This window comes from Parasteatoda tepidariorum, chromosome 1 (assembly GCF_982258835.1).
Source record: "Parasteatoda tepidariorum strain Cologne lab strain chromosome 1, Ptep-v5.0, whole genome shotgun sequence".
NCBI classification, from domain to species: domain Eukaryota; kingdom Metazoa; phylum Arthropoda; class Arachnida; order Araneae; family Theridiidae; genus Parasteatoda; species Parasteatoda tepidariorum.
The window spans coordinates 14,712,086-14,739,853 of NC_141755.1; the positions used below are offsets into that span (position 1 = coordinate 14,712,086).

At 29.8% G+C, this 27,768-nt stretch overlaps 1 protein-coding gene across 2 annotated transcripts in view; it reads right to left on the reverse strand.

Moving 5' to 3' along the window:
- LOC107456457 (neuropilin and tolloid-like protein 1) overlaps positions 1–27,768 on the reverse strand; it is a 324,895-nt gene that overhangs the window by 179,676 nt on the left and 117,451 nt on the right. For both annotated transcript variants that reach the window (XM_043042842.3, XM_071180165.2), the window contains exon 3: positions 26,132–26,403. In XM_043042842.3, the coding sequence (XP_042898776.2) occupies positions 26,132–26,162 (31 nt within the window). In that variant the 5' untranslated portion in view covers positions 26,163–26,403. The remainder of the gene's footprint in view (positions 1–26,131; positions 26,404–27,768) is intronic.

The window sequence follows — 27,768 nt, forward strand, 5'->3', positions numbered from 1 at the left end:
TTACGGTATATCAGATTTTTTTTGTTCCGTAACATGTTCAAGTAAAAATGGATTTTGCGTAAAAAAGTACTGGCACCCTGAGTGCCGGTACTTTTTAATTGAAGGATTATGAGGATGATAAGACATTTATTTCAAGTAACGTTTTGTGCAGTTTTTTTAATTTATAAATGCTTTATTATTTGTCTCTGATGGATATTGTTTCATGATCAAACAATAAAGAAACACACTTTAACGATATCCTACTATATGAAAGCAATTAAAATATATAATTTTTCATGTAAAATTTATTCTAGTTAAAATAATTGACATTTTTAAAATATTTTTCGTATCTTATGAATCTACTTTTTGAGGTACGTATTTCCAAATAAAAAAACCCAATTTTCTGCCATTATTTAAAGCTCAGATCTCAGGAAGTTAAATAAGAAAAACCAAATATTTAATTAAAATTAGTTCAGAAAAAGTATATTTACGAATAATATTATAAATTATTAATATTATGAAGTATACATAGCTTATAAAAATTTTAAATAGCTTATAAAAGTATATATAGATTTATAAATTTTAAAAGTTATGAGTTTTAAAATTAAAGATCAAAAATTGCAAAAACATTAATTTTTCCTGAGTTGTAGTAATTTTCTTAACATTATTTTTAGGAAATACAATTTTTTTATTAAATTATTAAGGAATTGGACAGATAGAATATTTTTAGAAGAGCGCTGTTACAAAGATTGGGAAAAATTTAACGATTAGCAAGCCAGCTTGGCGAAGCCGAGCAATTTAAGGCAGAGAGTGCGTTTCTTGTTTTTCAGTGGCGCCATCTATGGCTAAGAAGCCGACTTCAGCCACATCATAAGTCACACCCGTTCATAAGGCGGACCCATTCATACATCCATTCATTCATCCACAGATCGTAATTTTGACCTGAATCAGAGAACGATCGATCTCCAATCCAGTACCCCCAGAGGCATTGATTTGTTACAGGAACATGGAGCACTTTGCGACTCGACAGAGTTTAACGTGCATCGAAAGATATGTTATAGATTTCAATAATATTCAATGGTAGAAATAAATTAAAATTCATGACTTCGAAACATATACAGTTATTAAATTTAAAGAAAAGTTATTTTAAGTAGCAAAATTACATTGCATAATTATATGTTTGCTTAATATAAACAGTGGCAATTTAAATTTAAGCACTGAATTGAAATTTAAGTGTCACTGGTTATCATATTAAGAATGCGATTTAAAGTTTAGCAGACTCTTTGAAATATTTAGTTTTAAATTTCTAAATATCTAAAATAGCTTCAACATAAATAAATTGTGCGTAATTGGAAATGCTTTTCAAATTGAAAGCAGAAATTTACTTGCTCGCAAATGAACTGATAATTTCCTATTACGTACTTGTTGGTAGACAGGTGGTATAATTATCTTAAAAACTACTGTAGACTATGTTGTGAAATTTTGAATAATTTAATATCAAACGATTCTTGTAGAATACAAATGTAATAATCTTATGGCAGATTAAAATTTGAGAAAATTGATATAATTTTGCAACATTGAAAATTGTCTGAAGAATATAAATCTGAAAACCCTACATAAGGTTGAAATGTGTATAAATACAGAAATAATTTTTGCAAAATTGAAATATACTTGCAGAATATAAATATAATAATTTTATGGCAGAGCGGAATGAGTGAAAATTGAAATAATTTAGCAATATCAAATAAACTTTATATAATATACATGTAAAGTGGAGTATAAGGCGTGAAAGTTGAAATATTTAGCTGTTTCAAAAAGTTCTTGTAGAATATAATTTTTATTACTTTCTAAGTACAATAAATTTTATATCATGTAATATTTTGCAAAGAATAAGTGAAAATTTGCTCATAATTATCAGAGTAGGGCTACAGTGATTAACAAGTATAATTTTATTTATTGCTTTTCACCAATTTCCAAATTAGAAAGAATATAAAATTGCGAAATATAAGTTTTCATAACAAATGTTTCAAAAAATTGCACGAGTGAAATGTTTTGTTTTCACATTATTTCTGTTACATTTACAGCAAACAACAAACAAATAAAATACAAACACATTTGTTATTCACTAAATGAGTTGTATTTCTAAACAGATATGTCAATGTAATAATTTTTTTTCGAAAAAAATTCTTTTTTATCCCATTTCGATTTTGTAAATCGCTCAAATTTTTCTTCTTTTTAAAGTACCATCTCGAAGTTTTACAATAGCTTCAAAAGTACTCAAGGACGACAAAATACGAATGTATCTCATAATAAAGAGACTGAAAGAAGAGAACTTAAGTAAGTTCGAAAATTGGCATGAAAAAGAACAAGTTGTCGCTGCCATTTGGCGTTCGTTCTATCTTTTTAGGGAGAGACTCATACAAAAATGCAAAGGGGTCACGTTGCATATTGAACTTCTTATATTCCTTCAAACTTCTACGCTGACAAAATAAATTATGGCTTTTAAAGTACTTAAGACGAATGCAGTTTATAGGTTTTATGAAATGAAGTAAATTTAAAAAAAAATTTTTTTTCAAAAAGAATGGAAGATATAAAATATATTATAAAAAAAGTCAGAATATATATATATATATATATATATATATATATATATATATATATATATATATATATATATATATATATATATATATATATATATATATATATATATATATATATATATATATATATATATATATATATATATATATTACAGGCGCCAATTAAGTTATGACGAACAATTAAGTTATGAAAAAAAAAACAGTTTATTTTATAATTAACAGCAAACATAACATATTATTTCCCTAAGGGATGTGAAAACAATAACAATTATATGGTCCCGATGAATTCAAATTTCACCATAGAAGCATATTTTTACCAAAAACAATGAAATTAATGATAATCAAGAAATCATAATTGAATGATTCACACCCACGAACCACGAACTAAAGAATAGTCATGCGCTGAAGGTAAACGTTTACGTTATATGTTAATCCTTAAACAAATATTATAAAGCAACTCTATGGGTATTAACAATGTTATCATAAAATTTATTTAATCTCAACACTAAGTGAAGAGCAATTACAATTACGGATTGTTAATTTTATGAAAATTATATTCCATTATTTAATTGATGATTAAATGCTAATATATAATTTATTTGACGTACCTCATTTCAGTATCAAATATCTGGATTTGAACGTTCGTAAAATACAGGGAATATCTCTGAGAAGGTTAAAGGTTTACATTGTTATCTCTGTCATATTCCCATAATGATTTGTGTTGAATCGTATAAGGATACTTGCTTGAACTGACAAGAATAGAGTGAATTTAATTGTATACTTGATCAAAATAAAATTTCAATATTCAATAAAACTCTTATAAATGTAAATTTTTGCAACTCCAAAATAAAATAAAATTTTGTGGTAAAATAGGTAGAATTCAGAGATTTTTAGCTGCTTTTTGTTTTAAAATGAAGACAAGTGTCGGTTGAAAGACACACAGAGTGTTTCAGAGAGGTAAATGAAAGGTTTAATAAATGATTGTTGAAAAGCGGTTAATTAAATCTTTCATGAAGTAAATAAAAGCATTGCTTCGAGTTTCAAATGCTTCCATAAAAAATTCTGTTTTTTTTTTTCTCGTTGTAATTTGTACTGAGGAGGGGAATGCTATAAATTGTAACCTTCTTTTAGAGTCAAAGTAAAAAATATGATAAAAATAAAAAGACAATGCTCAATATAATCAATATAAAACGTCCACATAAGTGATTGCCATTCCAAAATGAAATAAATTTTCTGAAGAAAAAAAAATTGCATTTCTTGGGTGGTCAAATAGATGGAATTTATTAAGGGAAAAGTAACATTAGACATCCTCCTCCGAATGTAACCCCATTAGACAGGATGTTTGATTATTTGTGGTCCACCCGATGCTGTGCAGATTGAGTTATCTGTCAGAGCTGACATTAGGGGGCTATTGCCTATCGAGAAAGTTTACTTTGATGAAACGAAAGTGTTATATTGATTAGAGAATGAATGAGGATTTCTGGCATTAACTAAACGAAAAAGAAGTAGAAGTGCTTCTCCTTATTTCTTCTATCATTTTGTTTTCAGGTGGAAGATCCAATGCGACAATAATGAGGAGCGATTGCCTTTCATTCGCTATTACGTTTTTTAACGCGTACAGAAATCATGATCTCGTAAATTACAGTTATTCTTCTTTAATGGATGTCAGTGTAAAAGCTTGCAAGTTAAGGAAATCTGGTAGAAAAATTTAAATTATTGTAATTTATTTCACTTTTTCTCGAAATTACTGTATTTTTAAATCGTAAATACATTTTTTTGTGATGCGAAGTGGCGTACTTCTTTATTGCAAGTATTAAAAGAACATGTGAAGATTTTAAAAGATGTATTTTTTTGCGCAGTGAGATGGTATGCACGTTTCAGAACAAAGTGTATGTTAAAAGTGTAATTTAATACTCTGATGTAAACGAGAAAGGTGTAGCCTGCCGCTATATAGATTACAGTTGTTCTTTTTTTATATTTTATTGTGCCCCACGGTGGACTGATCTTAAAGACACGGCTCCCAGCAGATCACCGAAGTAAAAGCAACACTGGGTGCGGTCAGTCTGAAGGTGGGTGACCTCTACATTCAAGACATCATACTATATACATCATTCATCATAAGGCATCAGTTTGCTTAGCTTACTTTGCGGTAGCTTGTTTTTGTTAGTAACTTTAAGTTGTCGAAGCCCTGCTAGTGGGAACAAGGAAGCCACTAGATGCAGTTTACAAATGCTAGTCGAGCGATGGTTTGATGTCCTTTTGTGATACGTAAAACCATTATATGATCGATAGATATTATGGGCATGTCTACCACAAATAGATGCAGATATAGATGTCAATGTTTCCAGTAATTGTTTTACCCCCCGTATAACGTCATACTCTTTCGCAATTTTCTCTAAAATTATAAATCGTGTACGTTTAGGTGTTTTATGTGCATTCGAATCCCAAAACGCTCTGTAAAACGCTATTATTGAAAGAAAAACTTATTTTGATAGAGTACACTGTATTCTTTATTTATTAAACAACGAAAGGGCCGGGATATTCTGGTTGGCGGTGTGCTGGACTCATGTCCGTGAGAATGGGAGTTCGAATCCAACCGGCCGATGACTCCCCGTGTAGTAAGTAGTGACTGGTGAACGTTAAATGTGTCGGCTCACGAAATCCTTCATGTTCCCATGACAAATTGTACCTCTAGGGCAGGGATGGCGAACCAATGGCACGCGTGCCATTTATGGCACTCCACCGATATCACAATTGTTGTTACACTGCGAAGCACATGTAACAATTAAATTATAATTCACAAGAAATAAACAAAATAATAAGCAATATTAACAAAAAAAAAACTAAAAATTAATGCTAAAAAAACAATTAATAACCATAAAAAAACAAGCTAACCATAAATTACTAGCGAAAAAAAAATTAACAGTTCTGCTTAAACTAACATCTTACAACCTAATATAAGTTATTTGTCATCTAATCTGCATCAACAGAAGTCACACTAATGTTACTTGAAAGTTGAATTACGCGTATAACTGTGATATTGCAAATTGCATTTTTTTTCAATGTAAATAAAGAGTTTTGAGTTGATAATATTTACTATTATTATTTTCTCAATAATCACGAAGTCATAATTATTTGACGGCACGTCTCCTCCTCGTATGACCTCACGTATGACCTCATTAAGCAATATTTTTAGAGAAAATGGCACGTTGGTGCATAAAGGTTCGCCACCCCTGCTCTAGGGGTACTGGGTAGGAGATTGATTGGTTCTGGTCAAAATTATGATATGAGGATAAATGAATGGATGCATGATTGGAACCGCCCTACAAACTGGCGTGATGTATGGGTGTAACAGAAGTCGAATTCTTGGCTATACAGGGCACCACTGGAAAGCAAGAACAACCTCACCCCAATACATTAATGGTCTACGACAACAACAACATTAAAAGACGAAAGGAGTTTAAAAACCTCAACACTCAAATATCTTTTAATTTAATCAAGATGAACAAAACGGAATTCTTTTTCAAAACAGTTTGTCCAGTGTGTCTTTTAAAATACTGACTATTTCATGCCTTAATAGAGCAGCGTACGTGATTTGCATATCTCTTTTACTGTTATGTTCATTCCATTGTAGAGTTTATGAAATATGGTGGCTCCTTTTCTAATTTCAAATTTTTTCCTCTGTCACATAACATTTTAGGTGAAGGCATGGCGGCGCAATAAATGCAAATTCCAAACATACCGAAAAGTTACTCTGAGTTTTCTTTCCCATATTTCCCACGAAAGAAAAAAAATTATTCGAAGTGTGGGAAGAAAAAGGAGTTTACATTCCGAAAACGTATTTAGTTCATATAATTTATTCCCTCAAAAAAGAAATAGATATCCTGTAGAACGTTTTTGTGATATGGATCTGTGGGATGGAATATCGTTGAAATCATACACATTTGTATTTTCGGTAGTTCTTCCCCGGGGGTATAAATTTAAATAGAATAACATCCTCACGTTCCCTTATCTTTTTTTTTATAACCGTTAATCTTGGGATGTTGATATTTATTTATTTCTGTATCATGTTGTGAGTATCGAATTTAGAAAGGTTGACTCTTTTCAATGCAAAATGAATATGGAAATAGTTAAATCATTTTCTACGAAGTATTTATCCACCTTTATTTATGCCATACTTTTTTTCTTAGGAGAAAATAAAGATATGATAGTAATTCTCTTGCTTGAGAAATTACTACAATTCTATTTCGTGCTTTATTTGTTTTACATTTATACAACTAATACATAATATATTAACAACATAATGAAGTAAAAATAAGTTGAGACGATAATTTCAAATTTAAATAAAATTACCACAATTACATTTAGTACTTTATTTGAAGCTTAATTAATGCGTTCACTATATTTATCATACATTGGAATGAAATTATATTGTATAAATAATTACACTTGTAAGTAAAATTGGTAGAGTTCTATTTAGTGTTTTTATTTGTGACATGTTTACGTTTATTTGCACATTTATTATATTATTTGCATATTTATTTGCACATTTATAGAAATGATAAATTAGTAAAACATTGGAATGGAAGCAAATACAGATTGAAATGGAGTTGTACTCTGTTAGAAATTTCTTTCAAAAATTTAATTAAGTGAAGACGATCAATAAACAATTTTTCTCACAGTTAATAATTTGTTTTTATGCGTGTGTTTTGTATTTTTATGTTTACTGTTATAGTTTTTAACTGTTATGTGTGAAAGTGGTAAAGTAACAAATCAATAATTGTTATTTTTACCATTTTCATTAGAAACTTCTTGTATTTAGCAATATATTACTGTCTTTATTAAAGGTATGTAATTATTTTTGACGACAAAGTTTTTAAACTTTGATTTAGTTTGGGAGATTCAATTAAGAGATTTTCATCAGATTTATAGAAAATTTTCAGATTAGTAGATTTGTTTTGGGAGAGTTTCGTATGGTTTTGGAAAAAGAAGTAAAAAAAAATTGAAATCAAGAAAATGAATAGAAAAATTTAAAAAGAATCTTGTTAGCAAGGCAAGCATTAAAGTTTATTCAAAAATTGTAAGAAGTTACTTCCTAAAGCTATTATAGACTTACAGTCTCTTATAAACTTAAAACAATAAGATCAGATATTTTTCTTTGGAATAAAAATATTTACATCATCTTATACGCTAAAATAAAAATTAAAAAAAAAATGGTTTGTAAAGTATATATAAATAATTATCATTAAAAAACGATATTACTACTGAGGAAAAAATGGTAATTTAAAACTTTGTTTCTTAAAAATTGTACCTTAGTGAAAATATATATGTGCAAACGAGGTAATGAGATATTGATAACATGAACTTTTGAATTATTATTTCAAGCTCAGTATTCCCATTTTTAAAAATATTTCCCTTCAAATCAAATCAAATAAACATTAAAAATAAAAATTTATTGGATTAAGTCATAGTGCATAGTTTTTATGTCCCTTCAGGAGCTCTGAAATTTTCATACCTTTTTTTTAAATTTTTTTTTTATTGACTCATAACTATAAGGTGCGTGTTTTCGATTTCAATTAATTAATGTCTTTTAGGAGAGATAATGTTTGGAATTCAATTGATTTATTTTATAATGTGTAATCTCAAAAAATACATTACACCTTTGGCATGTGTAACACTATTTTATACCAAACTTTTTGGCACAGTGACGCTAAAATAGGCATAACATATTTCCTAGCTTTTAAACTTTCTTTAATTTCGTAATTTTTTTTAATCGAATAATCAAATTTTAACTAAATTTAATGGAATTTAATTAAATTAAACACAATTATTTAAATTCTATTATGACTCATAAAAAGTTAATATGAATATTTTATTCTTTTTTTTAACAATCAATGTAATGGCCAACTTTTTATTTTAATACAAATGCAAAACTCATTAATTCACTGTCGCGACTAAATAGGAAACACCTATTGTTAACTCTTTATCCATTATTTCTTACGTTAAACATGTTTCAATTACATGGTTATACTAATTCAGGATAATTCTCAAACAGATCTATTAGTTATAGCCAAATTATTTTAAATTTAATATTGATTACGAGGGGATGGCTCTGCTTTTGCTTTTATCTTTCAATAAATTGCCAACCATGGATCTCCTGCCCTGCTCCGAACTGTCCATTGGAAATAATTCACTTTACTTTTTGAATCTTCTTGAAGTATAAGTATTTATAATTTCATAGTGTAACACTGCAAGTCATAATCTTATATTTATGAGAAAAAACAATTTGATTCTACTTCTGGAAATTTATCAATGTGATTTTAAAATATATACGTGGTTGTAAAATTTCTTTTTAATGATTCTAAATTTAAAAAAAAAATTAAAATGTGACAATTTTATTTCCAACATGATGATTTATACTTTTCTTTACTTCTGTTAATTGAATTATTAAAAAATATGGTTATGCATCACGGCATTATATTTAAAACTCAAAAATCATTCGAGATTATTGAAGAGTCATATATTCTTTACAGAAAAATTTAATAAGCAGAAAGTTTTCCCCAACACTCACCAGTAATTTTTTTCTTCAATTTTGCTAATGCAAAAGTAATAACAAAAATAAGCATAAAAAATTTGGCCATTGATTGGCGCACCAAAAATAAGAGGTTTGCTATTTTTTTTTATAATAGAAAAACTCACTAGAACTATTTTATATAAACTGAGGACATGGATAAATAAAGTAGTCTAGATAAACTAAGTGGAATGGAGTCTTTTCTACTTTAAGTAAATAAATAAATAATTCTGTTTTAAATTACAATAACATAAAATCCCAACAATAATATTAAAAAGAGCAACAAAAATTTTATGTAAAATAATAAAATAAAATAAACCAAACCAATAAATCCATTTTTTAGTTTGTCATAGAAACAGAATAAGGGAATATTGAATAAAAGAAACATTTGATTATTAAGAGAAGAAAAAACGGAAAAAAAGGGGAAAAGATAAGCTGTGTATATGGAGCTTAAAGGTAAAAAGATTTTCTGTTGTCTCAAAGACATTGATTTCTTTTACGAGACAAGGCAGAAACCTTCAAAAAGTTGAAAGAAAGTTCCATATATTTTCTATAAAAAAAAGCTTTTGTTTTTTTCAAAATTCTACAAGCTTATTGTTTCGGCGTATATATGTTGCAAAATTAGACTTTTAGACTAAATTGCGGGATAAACATTAACTGAATCAATATTAACTCTTGTTGTTATTAATTTGTCAAGTAAAACAAGTCAAATTTCGGAAAATAAATAAATTCTTTGTTATACTGTCGAACTTTTTTACTACAATTTCTTATTTTATGAGGACATATTTAATGAATGATAAATAATAAAAATCCATATGAAACCCTGCACTGTTAAAAAATATCACTTGGGGATTTTGTTAGTGACTGGCACAGTGTTCAACTAATCGAACGTAAAAAATTAAATTTATACCCGTAAAGCAATAATGACTACTAAAATACAGGTTTGCCTATAAATTTTTCTCATAAAATATGTGGCCATATTTTCTCTTATGTTAGAGATGGTATCATTTGACCGATTTTCCTATTTTGCTGATTTTATTAAAATTGCACTCAAAAGCAGAATTTTTAAATTTTCGCTAAAAAATTACTATTTAGATTAGTTAAGCAAAGTCATATTATGTGGTTGGTTGAATTGGAAGAGAAAGCGGGTGATCCTTAGGTGCAATCAGCTAGACGTGGTGGGTCTTTAATCGCTTGCATCAAAGGTCAAGTAAGCAAACAGTGGCATTTGTATTGATTTTGCTCTCCATTTCGAACTCCAAAGAAAGCATCTATATCTCCTTAAGGATATTCAACTTGAATTTTAAGAATTAAATGTAAGTTTTTAAAGCAAGTGGTATATCCTAGCCCAGTTCTATGACGGATGCTTTAATCTAACTAAAATTAGAGAATATTTTGGTGTTTTTAATTAAAATTTCAGGAATTTTACGGCGATATTTCTCCCAGAAAATCCTATTTGAATATATATATATATATATATATATATATATATATATATATATATATATATATATATATATATATATATATATATATATATATATATATATATATATATATATATATATATATATATATATATTTATGTCATATCCATGTAGCTTGACAACTTGGTCAGGTATTATTTATGTTTTGCTCCGAAAAATAAGTTGGAACTATAGTGTGTATTCTCGAACTGAGTAAGGAAGCTTTATTAAGAGAGTTTAATGTCAAACTATACTAATTTTGCTGCTGTTTGCTTGAATTATGAGTATTAGGAATCTGAATTTAATGGACATTTCTTTGCGAGTATTATTACGAGAAAGCTTAACATTAAATCCCATACTAACGAGTACTTTTCTTCTTCTTTTTCAAACTGATTTTACTAATGATGTGGGAATTGTTTTTATTGTTCTTAAAAATGTCATTCCCTTCAAAAAGTTTTAAAAATATTTCTTTAACAGTTTTGAAGCTTTCCTTTGTAAGTTTAAGTTTTTGAACATTCCTTTGACCAAACAATTTAAAGTATAATAAGGAACTGTGTTCGTTATGCTTCCTTCCACGAACAACACATGAGTAATAATTTTCAGAAAATGTCGCCAAACAAGCTCGATTCGATCTGTTATCTACTGTTGTTCATGTGTTTACTTGTATGTAACATATTAAATGTTTGTAAAATCCAGAATTCGCAAATAATGGCTAAAACAAATTGACAAACCATTGCAATCTTCATTCAAACATATTTAGTTAGCTGAGAAATGAATCAGGTGACAAAAGGTAACGTATTAATCACGTAACCTTTAGCTACGATGACCTTCGACAACCTTTGATAAGACAAAATTTTTTTTCTCCATAATCTTTCCTGATAACGTACTTGTGTCACAATTTTTGCAAGTCAAACAATTAGCAAAATTCAATTAAAAAAATTAAAATTAAAAAAAAAGAAATTTGAATAAAGAAAGAAAATTAAAATTAATCTCTATTTTAGTTTCAAGTTTTAATTTTTGATAACATTTGATCGACTTGATTTTAAAGAGCTCCCTCATTCAACTAAGGAATGGCTGTTATAAAAGTGTTCAACTACATAGAGGTACTACATAAAAATGCAAAATTATACGATTTAATATTTGTGTTTTAAAGTGCTATAACTACGCGATTAAACCTAAAAAATTTATTGTTTTAAGAAATAGATTCCAAAGATTCTGCATAATTTTACGTTTTATTCGTATTTCTTATCATATCAGTTTACAGTTGCCAATATATTACATCGCCAAATAAACTGTTATTACGGATTATTGTTATATCAGTACTCTAATGAGAAATTATTTTAAATTTTACTGAGCATTAAAGTGCATTTAAAGTAAAGAAATTCTAAAAAGCTTTTTTTGTTGTAACGCGAAATTTCAGAGATTCTTCAGAATTTTTTCGCACAAACTTATCTTTTCGCTACTTTATTTTTCTGGAACTAATACAACCAAACCAACTGGAATCAAATTTTTATATAATATATTTCTTAACCAAGAATAACTTATAAAAGCAAAAGCTAGTCTCTAAGCTGCGATATAAGACTTGGCACTTACAAAACGCCTAATTTTGTGTTTTTAATAATTTAAAAAATCAAAAGGGCTAGGCTTAAACATGCTGGAAGACATAATCTTACTAAACACTTAACTTTGTAATTTTAAAAATATTAAAAAATTAAAATACAATAAGATGTGAGAGAAGACGAGACATGACATTTACAAAACACATAATTTTTTCTTATCGTAATATTAAAAAGCAAAACCAAAGCTTCAAGAAATAATGGAAGATATTCCATTTACATAATAGCAAATTTGTATTATTGATAACATCAAAAATCGAAAGTAAAAATTTAAAGCGTGATAAAAATGGTATGTGTGATCAGTTACAAAGCATCTAACTTTGATTTTGTTCAATTATATTCTTAAGTAAAAATCTTTTAAAACCAGTTTGAAGATATGCAGGATAAAGATAAGATAAAAAAATCTAAGTCAAGTCAGGGAAAGTGCTATGGCGCTTCTAATTTATAAAACCAGTTGAGAATTGCGTACTTGTACTTCAAGAAAAAGAAGATCTCAAATATCCACACATGTGACCTATGACGTTAACGCCCTCTCACCGTTTATACCAAAATAGAGTATTAAAATTGAGCTAAGTTCCCCACATAAATTAGAATGTTAATTAACTTCAAGTTAATTAAATACAAAGCCGTATCTTACGTCAAAGGTGTTGAAATATAATTCTTTCAGGTCTACGCCTTTTACTTAATTTAGATTTATTATTTGTCTTAGTTTCTTATTCTAACCGTGATATATGTTTGCTTTGTGTACCTGGCAATTTGGATACATAATTAGTTTCATTATGTTCTACATGGTTTCGGGCCTCTCTGTGTGTTAAGTAAGAAATATATGGTGAAAGAATGGAAATCTTTGTGAAAGAATATAGAATGAGTCACTTAAGAGAATTAACACTTGACGGTTTTGGCTTATTTGAAACAGAATAGAAGGAACAGTTACTAACGTAAGCAAATCCCACATTTCAACAACCAATCAGGATTTTGATACCCACACTACGGCACTTGCAGGTATCCTTTTATATTTATATTGAAACAAAAAATTTTATTGAAATAGAAAAATAAAGACAAGAACCCAATACAATAAAATTTTTTTTTCATAATATTAAAAATTATAAAACTAAGCTTGTGATAGAAAGCATATAACTTTCAAAACAATAAGCATTAATTTTTAAATTATATTCATAGTGTATTTTATAAAAAAATTTATATCCAGCTATTATGCACTTCTTTACACCTTTATATTACTTTAAAAAATATCTATAACTTTAATGTAATATATCACCTTTATATTGCTTTAAAGAATATAGAGTGAGTCACTTAAAAGTGTTGATACTTGACAATTTCGGCTTACTCAAAATATAATGAAAAGAACAGTTGCTAACGCAAACAAATGCCACGTTTCAACAATTAATCAGAATCAAGATGATCACAGTACGTGACTTGCAGATTATGTTAAAATTGAAATGAAAAAATTCATTGAAATGGAAAAATAAGGACATGAATCCAATGCAATTCTTTTTTGAAAATGAAAAAATGAAAAATGAAAAGCTAAGCGTGAGATAGAAAGCTTATCACTTTCCAAACAATAAGCATTACATTTGAAATTATATTCATAGTCTATTTTACAAAATAAATTAATATCTAGCTATTATGCACTTCCTTACACCTTTATATAACTTTAAAAAAAAAAAAACTCTCTTCCTTTCACTTCTTCTAGATCATTCTAACTTCTAGAGAAAACCTGAATGGATTTTTACCAGCTACATCAAAAACATTTATTGATTAAACGGATTATTTTTGTAAGATCTGAAATGAAAATTGAATGCTTTATAAAAATGACAAAATTCAAAACTCTTCTTCCCTGATGCGAACAATTTCCATCCAGAGTCGTTCTCATCTTCCTCCGTCATTGGTTTTCACGATCCCTTTAGCTATAACAGGGCTTTTCGATAGTAATGCTTGTCTCTACCCTTAGAGACCACTTCGATTCTTTTCTTTTTTCATCTCTTTCTGCACAGACTTATTTTGTCTTTTTAGTTATTTACTTTTCCCCTTCCTCTTTTCGGAAGAATTTCTTCGGCTTCTTCTTCTTCTTCGGTACGACTGGCGAATCGAATAGAAACGCCGAAATCGATTTTCATACGTATGGGCCAGAGATTTTTGTTTCTTCTTTTCCCTAGTTTTTTCCTCTTTTCTTTCTTTTACCTTTGCGTTTTTCTATTTTTAAAAGTTTCCGCCGATGCTTGTTTTGTATATGCGCATTGATACAGAACTGCTTCGAGTCATATTGCAGCCGCAACGAAAAGGAAAATATAAAGAATTTTTTATTTTCATTTTATACGAAGAAAAATGATGCAAAAAGGCAAAATGTGATTTTGGAAGGTGGGACAAATGGATAGATTTGGCTTTTTTTTCCCCATGTATTTTGCTTGTAGTGGTAAAAAAGAGTGTGAATTTTATGAAAACAAAAGTACAGGAATGCCAGGTATCTTTTTCATAGCATCTTCGCCGCAGAGCAAGAAATATGGACAAAATAACTATTTACTATCGACCTGTTTGCAAGGCAAAATCATGTAGAATAAAAATAGTAGTGAAAGAAAAATACAGGGATTGTTTTTTAATTTTCCTTTTATACGAAGAGAAATAATGCAAAAAGGCAAAATGTGATTTTGGAAGGTGAGACAAATTGATAGATTTGACTTTTTTTTCCTCATGTAATTCGCTTGTAGTGGTAAAAAGAGATAATTGTATTAGAACATAAGTACAGGAATGCCAGGTATCTTTTTCATAGCAACTTCGCCGCAGAGCAAGAAATATGGACAAAATAACTATTTACTATCGACCTGTTTGCAAGGCAAAATCATGTAGAATAAAAATAGTAGTGAAAGAAAAATACAGGGATTGTTTTTTAATTTTCCTTTTATACGAAGAGAAATAATGCAAAAGGGCAAAATGTGATTTTGGAAGGTGAGACGAATTGATAGATTTGACTTTTTTTTCCTCATGTAATTCGCTTGTAGTGGTAAAAAGAGATAATTGTATTAGAACATAAGTACAGGAATGCCAGGTATCTTTTTTATAGCATCTTTGCTAGAGCAAGAAATATGGACGGAATAACTATTTATTATCGACCTGCATGCTAGGCAAAATCATGTAGAATGAAAATAGTACAAGGAAAATATAAGGAATTTTTAAAAAAATCTTTTTAATCTTCCTTTTATACTAAGAAAAATTATGCCAAAAGGCAAAATGTGATTTTGGAAGGTGGGACAAATGAGTAGATTCGACTTTTTTCATGTATTTTGCTAGTACTGGTAAAAATAGGGCGAATTTTATGAAAACAAAAGTTCAGGAATGCCAGGTATCTTTTTCATAGCATCTTCACCGCAGAGCAAGAAATATGGACAAAATGACTATTTACTGTTGACCTGTATGCTAGGCAAAATCATGTAGAATAAAAATAGTATTTCGTGTACTGAGCTGTGGAGTCGGTAGTTCAATTGTTTGACTACCACTTTGAACTTTTTGAGAGCTTGAATTTGTCTCCGACTTAGACTCAATTAAAATTTTTATCCAATCTTCGGAAAATTATTATATTAGTGCTAAAATATTAATATCAAATGGTTTGTTTCGGAATTTTTGTGCGATTGTTTTTGTTTTATTCAAAATTACATTTCATAATTATAAATAACAGAAGTAAAAAATGAATTAAATTATAAAAGCGAATAATTAAATTAAATATCAAAATAAATAATAAAAATAAATTATAAACATATATTTATTTAGAATATTGAATAATGAAAATTTATTCTGAGGACAAAAAGCTAGATATCAATATCTTACACTCACGCTCTTACATTATAAAAATCTTATGACAAGAAGATTACTTGGAGAATATTCTAGAATTAAAAAACTATTACGAATAAGACAAATAAAATTAATTTGCGTAATTTTTCAATTGACTTTTTAACTGAGATAAATAAATTTATTTCGTGAATTTTTATATTTTTTACTGTTGTTATATTAAACATTGGTTCAAAAATGTTAAAATACGCTAAATAAAATTTGAAGTTATGATTTAAACAACTGTCCTAATATTCATTTGAGATATATTTTGTTCAAATACTACATTGTAAATAAAATTTTCTCAAAATTGATAAAAAATGTATCGAAATAGCTCTGAAACAAATATAGTTGAATTTGTAAACCCCATGTACTCATTATAGAGTACTACAGTGAAATGTTCAAAACTGAACTAGCTCTGAGAATCTGTCTTCATTTGTAGATAAAAATGTGATTTGTGAATAAAACTGTAAAAGTGTTGATTTATCTTTATTCGTTAAATGTGTTTGGATTTATAATATCAATAAACTTTTATCTTTTCGAATATTTTATTGTTATAAGAAAGTTTGAACTAAGTCCCATTTAAAGTTGATGTGTTATTTTGTCACGATGTTTCTTTTTTGAGACTATGCATTTTGATCAAAAATGAGAATATGTTTTTTTAAATTTTGAGCGTGTTATTATGCCTAATAATAAATACATAGGTTTTCGTATTCAAATACATTTGTTTTTGGAGCTATTTCGACTCAATTTTGCTCAATTTTGAGTAAAATTTTTTACAGTGTAATTTTAAAAAAAAATTCGAAATAGTTTTTATAAGATTAGCACACTTATTTCGACTTTTCAACTATAGAGCCTAGCTTTTAAGTAGTCGACGTTGGAGTTGAGTACATTTTTCGGACTCGTGAAATATTTAACTTACCTCCTACTCGTCAGTCGTATTTGTGTGAGTGGGATTGGTAACATTCATGAAAGTCTTGAGTTTTTTTTATATAATTCGATGGGTATACAAATTTTCGCCTAAAGTGCAGTGATAGTAATTTAGTCTGCAGTTTATTTAGAATTTTTCTGTCAATAAAGGGTCAGAGTGATGTTTTGAACTCACTCAAGATATGCAACTGCGAATTCTAGTAAAAAGTCTTAAAATAACAAATCCTACAAGTCAGTTTAGAACAGTTAGAGGAAGTTAGTCTGCAGTTTATTTTGAATTTTTCTGTCTATAAAGGGTCAGAGGGATATTTTGAACTCACTCAAGATATGCAACTACGAATTCTAGTAAAAAGTTTTAAAATAACAAATCCTACAAGCTAGTTAAGAACAGTAAGAGGAAGTTAGTCCTCTTACTAGTTTATTTAGAATAGTTTATTTAGTTTTTTTTAGTTAAGCCTAAGTTTATTTAGAATTTTTCTGTCAATAAAGGGTCAGAGTGATGTTTTGAACTCACTCGAGATATGCAACTACGAATTCTAGTAAAAAGTTTTAAAATAACAAATCCTACAAGCTAGTTAAGAACAGTAAGAGGAAGTTAGTCTGCAGTTTATTTAGAATTTTTCAGTCAATAAAGGGTCAGAGTGATGTTTTGAACTCACTCAAGATATGCAACTGCGAATTCTAGAAAAAAAGTCTTAAAATAACAAATCCTACAAGTTAGTTTAGAACAGTTAGAGGAATTTAGTCTGCAGTTTATTTTGAATTTTTCTGTCTATAAAGGATCAGAGTGATACTTTGAACTCACTCAAGATATGCAACTACGAATTCTAGTAAAAAAATTTTAAAATAACAAATCCTACAAGTTAATTAAGAACAGTAATAGGAAGTTAGACTGCAGTTTATTTAGAATTTTTCGAACAATAAATGGGCAGAGGGATGTTTTAAACTCACTCAAAATATGCTACTAAAAATTCTTGTAGAAGGCTTTCAAATCACAAACCGTACGCGGAGAACAAAATTCCGGTAGAATAGCCGTACTGAATGGTCAAAACATTTATGGTAAAAAAAAGATTTTCTGATAATAAAACCAAGATCGGCGGTATTTAAATAATTAATAAATTACCGTTTCTGTTCATATCGTAGCAGGTTACAGGAATTTTCCAGTTTTCAAAACTATAGTTCTAATTACCACACATTTAGTGAAAAAATACATAACTTAAAATTAAATTCATCCGAATAAATGGTTTTTATGCCATGTTCCAAGGTAGCATGATAAAATTACTAAACTGTATGACATTTACCGAATTTCCTCACATATTATGAAACCATATTTTAGAGTTAATTTCACTAAAATCATGTAAAACGTGCTTCTGTAAAAATTGCCTTGCTTTTTGGCGTTTTCATGGAGCCAGAATCTCTGTAAATTTCACCCTGTTATAGTAATTTTGATCATACTTTTCTTCTCAGTCTAAAATCTGGTGAAGTTAGTAGCTGCTTTACTGTATGCATAACCCTCAAAAATACTCATGATTTATTTTTACTGCCTTGCTCTACTAGCTGCTGAAAAGTCAACACTTAAAATAATACATACATATTGAACATTATTTATTATTTATTATAAAATAACTCCTTAATTTAAACAAACAATAAACGTTAATTAACATCAGTAAACAAAATTTATAAGCATTCTGCTTCATCATATTTTTAGTTTTTTTTGTTTAAAATATAACCATTTAATAAATGATATTTAATCATTCTGTTTCATTAATACTGCTTTCAGCTTTATATCAGTATATTTTCATTTTATATGATTTTTAATTTCATTTTTAAAGCCAACGTTTTTTAAGAACACTTAATTTTTATTTTATGATTTAAAAATAAAATTTTATATAAAAATAAAATGAGTTTTGTACTGTACTTGGCTCAATTTGCTGCATTGCTCGACCAAAACTTCATGCCAGCAATATTTTGTGATTTATTATTATTATGTGATTTATCATTATCAACTATTTGTGAAGAGTACAAAAATCTAATAAGATGATATACATCTTATTAGATTTTTGTGCTCTTCTGAACACAATTGGAAAAAGTTTGTAACTATTGTTTGCATATTAATATGTCTTTTTCCAATTCAACGTATTTTTTGTCTAATATATAAGTAATTTAAGCAATAAATAAAACATGATATTTGCAGATTAAATTTTAAACTACTTTTTAAAAACAAATTAAAATACCTTTGAATCAGCTTCAAATGTATTTAACTAAAGTTTTATAATTAATGTTAGATTTTTTTTGTCTCATTTTATATTGAGAAAGCTTAATCTTGTTTAAACGATGTACAGTATTCAGATTTTACTTTTTTTATTTTCATTGTAATGCAAACCAGGTTCCTGAACAATTTAGTTAAAAACTCATTCGTCACAAGCTATTAACTTTATTTCGGCGCGGTTCGCACTTTTAACTGCAACATCAGCTTCCGCTCTTTTACATTTTCTGAAAAATTTTTGTCATTTGTTCCATTCTAAAAAAAAAGTGAACGCGTCCGAAGTAAAAAATTAAAACAAGGAATGTGAGAACGAACGTATTAAAAATGCAGTAATTAAACAAATTATTCCCAGCAAAGCTATTAGAAAATGAAACAAATTAAACTGAATAAATATAATTATGTTGCGGCTAGCTTTTTATTCTTCCTGATTCACTTCATTTCATCTAAGATAAAAATGGAACAACTCTGGAGAGTGAAAAAGCAAAAGTTTGAAAAAATGGTTATGATATTGATTTTTACTCTTTTTTTAATGCCAAAAAAAGAAGAAAAATATTTTTCAACTATTTTAATTTGTTGTACAAAATAATTTGTTCCTTTTTTATATATTTGTATTTTTATTCATTTCTTTTTTATATTCAATTTTGTCATTTTTAATGAATTAAGTTGACAAGGGAATAAGCAATATATACGTGTACAGTTAAAATTGAAACAAATCGTTTGCTTCGTAAATTTTTTAAAAAAAAAAGAATTTTTTTTTTAATAAAAATTCTAAAGTGAATTTACAAATTCTAATAAAATAAAAGAATTTATAACCGATGAAATTATATAATTCATTTTGAATTTCATATAGTAAAAGTGTTTTACACTGCCTGCATAAATATATAATTAGTTTTGGAGTTTTCAATTCATAGAAACTTTAAGTAATAACCTTAACTAACACTTTTATTTCAAGTTTAAATTATTATTTAAATTTTAAATATAGCGAAAGTTAATAATTTTCGAAAAGTAGCCCAAAAACAGTTTGAAAATACAAAAAAAAAGTCACAAGAAAAAGAAACTGAAATTGGAAAGTACCAGTTAAATCTTTTATTTAATTTTATAGATTATACATTAAGGAAAAAACATGTGCTCAAAACTACTAGAATTCGCTAAAATTTATCATATTTCTGTCTCTATGGTAATACTAAGGAGCTCAATAATTTTTGCAATAGCGTTTTGGTAATAATTTTGGTAAATGTAACAATAAGAAACATAGTTTTATAATTTGTGATAAAATATATAGCCAAATAAGGTAAAATTTTGTTATGTTTGAATGATAGTAAATTTATTACGATTTTTTAAGAGCATGGCATAAAAACAATTTATTCGGATAAACTGACTTTTCAATTTAATATATTTTACTAAATGTGAAGTAATAAGATCCATAATTTTGAAAACAAGAATTTCTGATAAATGGCTGCCATATTTATGTAAAAATTATTAAATTAATGGCTAAATACCGTGCATTTTGCTAAACCTAACTTATGCTTAAAAAAAATGTCATTCTTATACAGAACGGTAATTTTACAAGAATTTTCTATAAATGTAAACTGCTGTTTGTAGAAAATGCAACACCATGAAAGAATCATCAGAATCAAATGAAATTTAATGCAGAAACGACTTGTACTGATACAAATAAGTGATGAAATTTTCAAAACAAAAGAAACAAATTAAGCGTCCGAAATCAGTATTTGGTGCAGCCACCACGCGCTGCAATAAGTGCTGCTATACGACGTGGCATGGAGTCAAACAGATGTTGAATATCTGCTTGAGGAAGAGAATTCCATATCGCTTGTATGCGCAACCAAAGTTCGTCTTTGGAAACTGCAGGACGCGGATCACGAGTGAGACGCCGACCAACCATATCCCACACGTGCTCAATAGGCGACATATCCGGCGAATAAGCAGGCCAAGGAAGAAGTTGCATGCGTTGTGCTGAACAGAAGTCTCTAACAGTCCGCGCAACATGTGGGCGTGCATTATCCTGCTGAAAGATAGCTCCAGGGATGCCTTGAAGGAAAGGAACGACTTCGGGCTGTAGCACTTCACGGACGTATCTGTTGCTATTGAGATTACCCTCAATTCGTATCAAATTGGATCGTCCATGATACGAAATCGCACCCCAGACCATAACTCCGGGTGTTCGACCACTATGTCGTTCAATAATACACTCAGGAAGGCAGCGTTGACCGGCATAACGTCTAACACGAACACGGCCATCATGGGTCCACAAATTGAAGCGTGATTCATCTGAAAAGACAACTTGGTGCCAATCAGCTCGCCAGTCTCTGTGCTCAAGAGCCCACTGCCGACGCAGCCGTCGATGATCCGCCGTGAGGGGAATCCTGTATAATGGCACCCTTGCACGCAATCCACGGCGCAGCAGACGACGACGAATTGACGAAGCCGACAATTGTACACCTGTAGCAGTAGACCAATGTGCTGCCAGCTGCCTGGAGGAAGCTGTGCGATCATTCACCGCCATGCGGAGCAGGTGTCGATCATCGCGCTCTGACGTCACCTTCTGTCGTCCAGTGCCTGTTTTTCGAGTTGTTCGGTGCTCGTCGGTCCACTGCTTCCAAACTCGCATCACTGTGGAACTGTTCCCCTGCATACGAGCTGCTATTGCGCGATAGGAAAATCCTCCTTCTCGAAGGCCGATTATCCTCCCTCGTTCAAACTCCGTAAGTTGCTTGAATTTCTTATTCTTCCGTCGTGGAGGCATACTCAGGTCTCACTAAACGTTTGCCACTAACAAATAATCATAGACTATTTTCAACGTCCCGCTACAGCACTTTATTTATACGCTTTCAGCATCAATTCAGAGGGCGCTGCGCGCGCCACGCACGCGCGATGGCTCTGAAACTTTATTAATTTGCATAATATCCTATAATTGACATTTGCTGCGAATTTCATTTGATTCTGATGATTCCTTCATGGTGTTGCATTTTCTACAAACAGCAGTTTAATAGGAATAAAGAGTAAAATACAATAATCAGTAACAATACAGTATAGTAAAAAATGATGAATCATAAATCGAATACCCCCTTATAATTCCCATTCGGGATGAGAATAAGAGGATTCGTGCTTAATGGAAGCATACCCTCCTACTTATGAGGATTTTGAAAATAATTCTTTCTAGTGGTAGCGAACCAAAGTAGAAATTTTCAAAGCAAATGGATATCTCATAAAACTTTTATCAGAACTTAAGAATCTAGATATATGGCCTGCACTTTTATAAGTAATAGTGGACAAGTTACGCTAAAAATAATTTTTTTTAAATATTGAGACATTAATTTTGCTACCGTCTGAAAAGAAGATTTCTGAAACTACGGAAATTCCGTAGCAGTTGGAGGGTATGTGGAAGCCAGACAATAGCAGAAAGTGTCCCATAAACACTGTGCTGTTTCACTCAGTAAAGTTTGTGTATTCAATAAAATTTAATTGCAAAAACAGAAAAATTTGAGTGCCAAAATCTTTTCAATATTATTAAAAAAACTGACGAAAATGTTTGAAAAGGTTCATATTTATCATGACCAATTTGTTACTAAAATAAAACTAAATTCCTGGGTGACACAGATGTTTCAGATAATATCTTTATGAGATATGTTTACGTTATTTTAAGGGAATTCGTTCTTTAAAATAAGAATAAAATTTTAAATTTTAAGAATTTTGAAGCCTGCTCATTATTTTAAAGTACCATCAATAAAAATGTTAAATTTTAAGAATTTAAAAACCTGTTCATTATTTTATAGTACCATCATTGATAACTTGACTAAACTAAAGAAAACTAATAAGGACTTCTGAAAATACCAATAAAACGCTGAACTTGATAAAAATAAAAATGGTCTTCATAAACAACTTTTTTTATAATCATAAAAAATATGAGAAATATGAGAAAAGTTTAGAAATAAGTAATACTGGGGAACAAAGTTTTCGTTGTCTTTATACAAATACTTGATTCTCCCTAATTCGGGTGAGGGGATTTCAAATCGGAAATTAGTTTTGCTCCTAAGGCTACAGATATTTTTAAAATGCCATTTCTAGTCAATTTTTGTCGAAATGAATAAACCTAAAATCGTTACTTACAACTGGAGGATGTGTAAATGCTGCGACAAACATCTAGGGGAGTTAGAGCACATCACCAAGATTAAAATTGAATAGGAAACCGTGGCCGAAAATGTCCCCGTACGCTGTTAGATGCGCTTCCCTATTATGTTCTTTTAGAAGCACAAGAAGAAACGGTTCATAATAGAGAAAAACTCCTAAGAGCGTATGATGACATCTTTGATCATGTATTCCTATGCAGTCTTACTCCTGATGATGGGTCTTAACTCCCCTAGAAGCTTGACGCAACATTTACGCGACCCTTTGTTAAATACATCATTTTTAAACTTGTACATTTCGACAAAAATTAGACTAAAAATGTCATTTAAAACAGCTCTAGCTTGGAGAAAGAAAAAAACGATTGCCGATTTGAAATCAACGTGAAAAGATTCAAGATAGGTTAAAAAATCTATTGTAACAGAATAATAAAATGTTCACCAGTATTATCCAAATCACAAATTTAACTTGCTTTACAAGGTTATTAAAGTGGTAAGAAAAATTTCGAACTTCAAAATTTCATGTACAAAATTGTTTCAACTAACAAATATATCAATTACTATAGTGTAATTAGGACAAAAAAGCTTAATTTTATAAATAAAGTGCTATTTTAGATATCATCTTACGCAGATTTATAATATCAATCGTATGATGATAGCTACAATGATTTATTATACCACAGTTGAGCTAGAAACAGAATTGAGTGTTTATCTTTCTAGTTAGAGAACGGATAGAGTGCATTGATTTCCATCTAGATGTTAAGCAACAAGTGTCTTTCCCATCCATCTAAACCAAATTGGGCTTTAAGCAATTGAAAGGGACTGGATGCTTGTTAGTAACACAAATAAGGAAGACGACGTGTACAAATGCACAAAAGTGCTTAGTTATATCCTTCAGAAACCTGGCGTGATTTAATTTAAATGAATTACATGAGTAAGGTTTAGAGGAATTTCAGAAGGAGTTTTAAACCCTAAAATGTTATTGGGCCCTCATTGATCTCATTTTTCAATTACATGTTTCTTTAAGTAATTGGTTCAGCTTAATTTTATTAAGAGTAGTGAGATTTTAATAATAGGGAATAAATGCTAAGGGAATAAATACCCATATCCCTTTGTCCTTTTAAATTTAGTGTTAGAGCATTTTTAAAGAACTTAATTTACATCAATTTAATTTTTTTATCATTTGTCAAAATTTGTAATGCATACACATATTTATAAAAAATTACTTTAAAAAGTGATGGCGGTTTTAAACACTTTGCCGTAAATCATGGTATTGGTAAGTCAACGAACTTATGGGACAATGATTTCGGTCATATTGTTTCTTTTGTTGTTTCTATTCACAGGTTTGGAATCTTTTTTTATCGATGTCCTGGCTTTGTTGTTTTTTGAGCTATCTTAACTGTACTATTTAATCATGCAGCTTATTGTTAACAATATTTCTTTAAGTTTTAAAAATCATACTTAAAAACCCCTTCAGCTTTCCGGTGGTTTCACGAAATGTTCTTGGTTAATTTTTTCTTCTGATATACCTTACCCTTTCTAATAACATAGGAAAACTAAAGGACTGCGAGCTAAAATGTGACCTTCTACGTGCGTTAACTTCAGAGGAATAAAAAAAGTAACTTTAAACTTGACTGGAACGAAATTTAAGTGATTAAAGATTCATAGTGAGAAAAGTAATCTTAACAGATTGGAACAGCATTTATTTTAGTGTAGAAGGTAAACAGTATGTTATGAGAAGAAATTGTAAGCATCATATGTAAGGTATTGATAAGGTATATGTAAGGTATTGGTATTTTGAAAAGAAATGCATCCAAAAACTCTAAAGCGTGAATATTGTTATCGATTACAGTACAGTTTTATATCAAAATCTCATGTATAAGTTTTCAATCAGATTAGTTTGGGGTTGAAGTTCATTAAAATATATGAGCGTAATGCAACAACTATGCGTATAAATGCAACAACTATGGAATTTCAGAGAATTTCATTAATTGCAATATGACAAATGACCATCACAATTTCAGGCTCGAGTTTTACAGTGCAATAGTATCATAAATACGAGTAACTCAATTGTAATTCACAGCCAGGCACTGCAATACTATCGTAAATATATGAATACCTCAATTGTAGTTCCCAACCATACATTGCAATATTAATTTGTGGCGTAACGATCTTCTGTTTTAGATCCTTAGCGAACTTTGGAAACTTACATCGATTATAAAAGTTATAATTGTTTTACAAGATGGGACGTAATTGTAGCCAACAATTAGCCTGTTTATGTGGCTGTAAGGAGCTTTCGTTTGTAAGTCCTTAGAGAAAATTCGCCAACTTATATCTATTATTAAAATTACAGTTTTTTTACAAGATTGGAGGCAATTACAGCACACAACCAGCTATCCTTATGTGGCAGTAAGTACCTTTTGTTTTAGGTCCTTAGCCAACTGCACGAGCTTACATGTATATAAAGACGTTACTATTGTTTTACAGGATTGCTGACAAACTGTTCATTTGGATACTCACCCGTAGACAATTCGGGTGTTTATATTGTGTCAAATGATTCAATAAATGAAGTTGACTATTATATTTTAGCCAAATGTGTTTAATTTTGTTTATAAATGCTAACTTAATAGAAATTTCAGTCACATTCATATAGGAAAGCGCGCTAAAAATTAAAGATTTTTCTTATTTAGAGCATAAATTTAAAAAAAGAAAATCGGTTACCTTGAGTAAAGGCAGCCCTGGGCAGCACCATTGAGGACGAAGTGTAGTCCTTTCTGAACACATACACACACACGAACACAAACAACAGACACTCAGGCACTTGCAGCTAACGGTCACAAGGTCGTGAGTCTCCGTTCAATATGAAGGTGCAGCAATTGTGAGTGGTGTGCTAGGGGAGGTGGCAGTGGCGGAGGAGGGTGGTGGAGCCACATGGGGCGTGCCGGGACTCAGGTCAGAGGCCGGGACTTTTGTGGCGTAAATCAAGCTGGCTCCTGAAATAAAAAAAACAGCATTAAATTAGTTTTACATGAAGGGACAAGACAGAAGGGACAGAGTTGCTTATTTTATTTTATTTCATAACCGTCGTTGAACAGCCGACCCAATTTCATGGGTTTACGACTACTTACGCTCAACTCCGTAGCCTTGTAATTTTGAACCAATCCAGAAGACAAGGAAACTCCTGGATCAGTACCCCCAGAGGTATTGATTTGTTGTGGGAACATGGAGGACTTTGAGACTCGACAGATTTAACGTGCATCAGTCGCCATTTACTACACGGGGAGTCTTCGGCCGGCGAGGATCGAATCCACGACCTCTTGCATATGGGCCCAGCGCCCTACCGACCAGGCTATCCCGGCCCCCAGAGTTGCTTATTGGATAAAGTTCTAACTTCACAATGGGGCAACAATGAGGCAACGAATTTGGCATCGCTGGTCAATTCGTGTATTGCTCTCAGCTCGCACGAGCTACAGTGTTAAAAACGAGGCAATAGAACGCAATGGAGCAACAAATTCGGCCTAACTGGTCAGTTCGTGTATTGCTCCCAGCTCGCACGAACTACAATGAGCTCAATGGGGCAACAAATTTGGCACAACTGGTCAATTCATGTATTGTTCGAACTACAGGGTTAACGAAAACTATATCCTGTGGCAGAAAAAGCATGGGTTAGTGTTTTCTTGTAGTAGGAATTACCATGGGAAGATTCCGTATTTGACCTATTAACAAAAGTTACCCTGCTATAGGACTACGTTTAGCAAGGATTTTTTCTCTGTGCAACGTGAATTAGGATTAATTAAGTTCCTCATGACAGGAAGCAGGTCTCAAATGAAATAATGATAAATGAAAGCAAAACTAAATTCAAAAGGAATTTCGGAATAAACAATCACAGCTATTCGATGCAATTTTAACAAAATGAGCAATGTCAGAATATCTTTGATTACCACCTTTTGTTTGCAATGCAGAAAAAAAGGCTTTAAATAACCTTTGATATGATATAAGATCCATATTCTTGTATTTTTACAAGAATACTAGAATACGGTGCTTAAGAAATTGTTTAAAAAAAACTTGGAAGTTTTTGATCAAAAAATATCTTAGAAGTAATACAATATATTCTAATGATTAAAACACAATAAAAATTTATTTTATACATTGCATTGATTTGTAAGTAATGTTTAATTACAAAAAATCAAAGCTGTACATTTTTTATTAGTGGTTAGTTTATTGTTAAACATGGGTTTATAATTCACAGATACGGCAACGCAAGCAGCAAAAATTTATTTGGAATATATTTTTAAAAAATGTGTGATGCTTAAAAATAAAACTTTGACGAAATTTCTTTATTATCAAACGGTCTGTTA